This window comes from Cynara cardunculus (assembly GCF_001531365.2).
Source record: "Cynara cardunculus var. scolymus isolate 2C chromosome LG 13, CcrdV1, whole genome shotgun sequence".
Lineage (NCBI taxonomy): Eukaryota > Viridiplantae > Streptophyta > Magnoliopsida > Asterales > Asteraceae > Cynara > Cynara cardunculus.
In genome coordinates this window covers 38,527,990-38,532,965 of record NC_037540.1, presented here as the reverse complement: position 1 = coordinate 38,532,965, position 4,976 = coordinate 38,527,990, and the positions used below count along the sequence as shown (strand labels likewise).

The 4,976-nt window shown below is 43.3% G+C and overlaps 1 protein-coding gene across 1 annotated transcript; it reads right to left on the bottom strand.

Annotated features, from left to right (window-relative positions):
- Window positions 1-4,008: 4,008 nt before the first annotated feature.
- Window positions 4,009-4,770, bottom strand: LOC112525028. Its single transcript, XM_025134970.1, has one exon. It carries the CDS (start codon window positions 4,768-4,770, stop codon window positions 4,009-4,011), a length of 762 nt encoding a protein of 253 aa, XP_024990738.1.
- Between the last annotated feature and the right edge of the window lie 206 nt (window positions 4,771-4,976).

Here is a 4,976-nt window from a genome sequence, read left to right as displayed (position 1 = left end):
TCTTGTGGTTGTTCGTAAATACGACGTGTTCTTGAGTTTCAGAATATTGTGTAAAACGGTATAAATTATACCGATTTTTTCAAAGATTAACATAGCCGGCAGAAGGAAATCCGGACTACGCTATTTAAAGGTAATTTGCTAAATTAGATCTATCGTTTTATTATGTTTAAATTAATTTCTTGATGTTTATATTCAAATTGAGGATTATGATATATCTTTCAATACTTAGCTATTTAAACATTAGTGATCCAATTGATTCTCGTCTCTGATTGCCTTGGTTTTACCTATTTTTTTTCATATGATATTGTAACAACCCTTTATTGGGGCTATCTAATGGTATCGATCATATCACCTTCTCTTGATCTAAGTTGAATTTGATTTGAAAAATAGCTATACGTTCGTCCAGATTTGTTTCGATTTTAAGATTGGATGATATGAAAAAGTTTAAATTAAAAAAGGTATGTAAGGAATGAATTGGTTGCTTTTTGGTTTATGTGTGAGTTTAGTCATAAGGAGATGCACTGTTTTGTATGTATTATTTCTTTTGTGCTTCTCATAAGGAGAAGATGAAATTTTTTGTCCCTACGAAGTATGAATAAAGATTTCATTAACTGTGTGCGACTTTGATATGTGAACTACAATTTTGTTCCATTTGGTATATCATCGTTGTGGTTTTGTGGCTTGAAAATCCTTGGTGATTTTTCCCTTGTCACTTATGTCATCTATATGTGGGTGTTATGTGACCGAAACTTTAACAAACTCTAACATATTCAAATTAATGTATGTAAGAATGAGTAAATGCATGTAAAGGTTAGGGAAAACGATTGAAAGTGAACATAAAGGTAGTTGAAGATAGTTGAGTTGAATATAGTTAAAGCTTGGCACATGAATATAGTTTAAATTTTATGAAAGTAGTTGAACGTAAATGAAGTTATATCAAAACGTTAACTCATCCAAAGGCGTAAAAGAGTTCTCACCATTCTCATTATAATTGCTATCCTTACACGATCCCAAATCTCTCGCACTCCCCTAATCTCTCTCTCTCTCTCTCTCTCTCTAGATAAAGGTAGGGCTGGGTTGCAGTGAGTGTGAGTGTGAGTGTGAGAGTTAAAGTCAAGATAGTTCTAAAGTTGGATGAGCTCATATTTTGATCTAACTGCTAAAAAATTTGTAGAATTATGATAATCCCCCCTTGCTTCTCTCATTCACAATAATCAATATATAATGATACAAAGAGATCACCTATTTTTGGAGATAATTGATACAATAAACACTAATTACAATACTATGAATACGGGCATAATTAGAGGCGTCTAATACACCCCCGCAGTCGAAGCGGGAGGCGAACGTATGCTTAGACTGGATCGAAAATCATCAAAGAGAACCCGAGGAAGACCCTTGGTGAAGATGTCGACAATCTGAAAGCGGGAAGGCATGTGAAGGATACGAACTAGGCCTTTTTGAACATGCTCCCTGACGAAGTGAATGTCGAGCTCGATGTGCTTGGTTCGTTGATGTTGGACTGGGTTGCCCGATAAGTAAATGGCACTGACATTGTCACAGTAGACTAAGGAAGCTTTGGTCAATGGACGATGTAGCTCAAGAAGAAGATTCCGCAGCCAACATATTTCTGCAACCACGTTGACAACTCCACGGTATTCGGCATCTGCACTAGAACGGGAAATGGTGGATTGTCTCTTAGAGGACCATGAAATCAAGTTGTCGCCGAGATAGACACAGTACCCGGATGTAGAGCGACGAGTATCAGGGCAACCTGCCCAATCAGCATCTGTGTAGGCACGAATGGAGAGTGCCGAAGAAGAGCGGAGATGAAGACCATAGTCAGCAGTGCCTTGTAAGTACCTGATGATATGCTTAAGAGCGTTCCAGTGAGCCATGCAAGGAAAGTGCATGTGCATACATATTTGCTGAACGGCGTATGCTATGTCGGGTCTTGTGAAGGTGAGGTACTGTAATGCACCTGCAAGACTTCTATAGGTGGTAGGGTCAACAAATAATGAATCCGGTTCACTGGCCAATTTACTCTGAGTGTCTACCGGGGTCGCTGCAGGTTCGCATGAGTCCATACCTGCACGATGAATGATGTCTTTGGCATATGCATGCTGTGACAGAAAAAGTGTGTCACCCGTTCTAGTGACCGAGATGCCCAAAAAATAAGATAAGGGTCCCAAATCCTTCATAGGAAATTCACCTGCAAGAATAGTCAAGAGCCGTTGCCGGAGTTGGTCAGAGGAGGTGGTGAGTATGATGTCGTCCACATAGATTAGAAGATAGGCGACATCATGACCGTGGTGATAAAGAAATAAGGAATTATCCGTTTTGCACTGAGTGAATCCATGTTGAAGGACAAAATCAGTGAACTGTTGATACCAGGCCCTGGGTGCCTGTTTGAGGCCGTAAAGAGACTTCTTGAGGCGGCAAACATGATCAGGGTAGTCTCGATGGCGAAATCCCATTGGTTGGTGTATGTAAACGGTTTCCTGCAAGTGGCCATGTAAAAATGCATTGGTAACATCTAATTGGTGTATGGGCCATGATTTAGAGAGAGCCAGAGTGAGAACCGTCCGTATAGTGGTTGGTTTTACCACCGGACTGAAAGTGTCACCACAGTCAACCCCAACCTGTTGACTACGACCATCACATACCAACCTTGCTTTGTAACGTTCTAAAGAGCCATCAGAACAAAATTTGTGCTTAAAGAGCCACATGCTACGAATAATATTCATGTCCGAGCGACGTGGTACTAGTTCCCAAGTCTTGTTTTTAATAAGTGCACTAAATTCGTTTTGCATGGCATCGTACCATTCAGGAGTGGACAAGGCAAGGTGGGGAGTTTTCGAGATTGGAACAATGGAAGTAGTATTAAGGTTGAATAGTTGTTTGGGTTTGGTGATACCGTCCACTGCTCTAGTGCGCATGGTACGGGGCGATTGTTGTGGAACCGAGTGGGGAGGGGTGGGTTGAGGTGACGGTTGAGGTGGAGTCTGAGTGTTCGGTGTTGGGTCCGAAGGGTGGATAGAAGGTGGAGAATTGGTTGGGCCAGGGGAAGCTAGACGTGGGCCTGATGGTTGGGAGGAGATGGTGAAGGTTGGTGTGATGCGGTAGGGCCGGCTGGAGTTGGGCCGAGGGAAGTGGGATGTGGGGCGTTGGGTGGGACAGTGGGTTGTGATGAGTGGACATTATCCCACAACAGTGGGTTAAATGGAGGGGAAAGAAAGGTGTAGTCTAGGGTGGTATTGGAGTGTTGTATGGAGAAGGGGTAAATAGATTCCTCAAATTGGACATGACGAGATATAAAGATTTGATTATTAGAGATGTCAAAACATTTATATCYGCGATGGTGTGAAGGGTAACCAAGAAAGACACAAGGTTTGGAGCGGTTGGTGAGTTTATTGATGGTGGTGGATGGGGTGGTGGGATAGCATAGGCAACCAAACACGCGAAGATGTGTGTAGGTGGGGAGGACATTGTATAGAAGGGTAGTGGGGGATAAGAATTTGTGGGTTTTCTTAGGGAGAATGTTTAGGAGGTAGGTGGCGGTTTAAAGAGCATGATGCCAAAATGAGGGAGGTAAAGAGGCTTGAGATAAAAGGGTACGAATCATGTTATTGATGGTTCGTATTTTTCTCTCGGCTTTGCCATTCTGGGAGGAGGTATGGGGACAGGAGAAACGAAATTGCATTCCATGGATGTGACAAATTGTTAGGATCAAGTGCTTACCCACTACACCAAAAGCAATTGCCTTGGTGAAGGCGCAACCTTATTTCCCTTATAGTGTAGCAGCCAGCGCCACGTTTCGATTTAGGAAGATGCTGGAACCGTGACCAACAATCCCCCCCAACATCTGCCGGCACTAATAAGAGCTTTGTTAGAAGTCAATGGCCGCGCAGCATGCCTTTCTCATAATTACGCACTCCTTGCATATTATGCACACCATGGGATTCGAACCCGTGACCTGCTCTGATACCAATTGTTAGGATCAAGCGCTTATCCACTACACCAAAAGCAATTTGCCGAAGCGGTGCTATTGTGATTTGCCGAAGAGGAGCAGGTTTGGCTTCGGACGTGTAGAGCGGTTGCGGCTTGTTGGGCAGAGTGGAGGGCTTGGTTAGCTTTTGTAGTTTCATTCATGCATAAATGGGAACGGACCTCAAAGAACGAGGGCAAAGGTTTGGTGTTTTGGAGTATGGTGCCTACGGTTTCGTATTGTTCGGTAAGACTGGCTATGGTTTGCAAAACGAGATCTTGTTCGTCAACCGGGGCATCAACATTATTCAATTGATCGGCCAAAACCTTGATCTCTTGGCAATATTCATGCATGGAAGAAAAATTTTCAAGACGAGTGTTTGCGAATTTCTGTTTGAGAAAGAGGGCTCGGGTGGCTTCATTGTCTTGGAAGAGATTCTCGATGGCTTTCCAAGCATCATATGCGGTGGTGCTCTTTTGTATTACTGTTTTTAGAAGGCCGGTGGAGATTGTGCCATATATCAATTGGAGAACTATGGCATCAAGACGTTCCCACGAGTCGGCAGGAGGGGAAGCCGATTGCTTTTCCTTATCAGTGGGCGAGGTAGCAGTGGGTGAGGGACGACGAGGCTCAAGGTGGTCAGCCACAAGAAACGCCGTACAATGGATTCGAAATAGTTCCGACCATGTGTTATAATCGGCGGCTTCATTGTCTAAGGTGATAGGGACGAAGGTTCGGATGTTGGAAACTGCGACAGCAGGGTGAAACTTGTGATCGGCCATTGAAAGGAAGGTTCGAAGGTGGTGGCTGACAAAGAAGAAGAGGCGGCGGCAAGGGTTTCGAGGTGGCAGGAGGTTTTCGAAAAATTGGGAGAGATAGGTAGGAGGATCTTTAGCTCTGATACCATGTAGAATTATGATAATCCCCCCCTTGCTTCTCTCATTCACAATAATCAATATATAATGATACAAAGAGATCTCCTATTTTT

Bases quoted from the DNA above. Each gene is read 5' to 3' on its own strand.
- LOC112525028 (XM_025134970.1), bottom strand. From the start codon at position 4,770: ATGGCCGATCACAAGTTTCACCCTGCTGTCGCAGTTTCCAACATCCGA.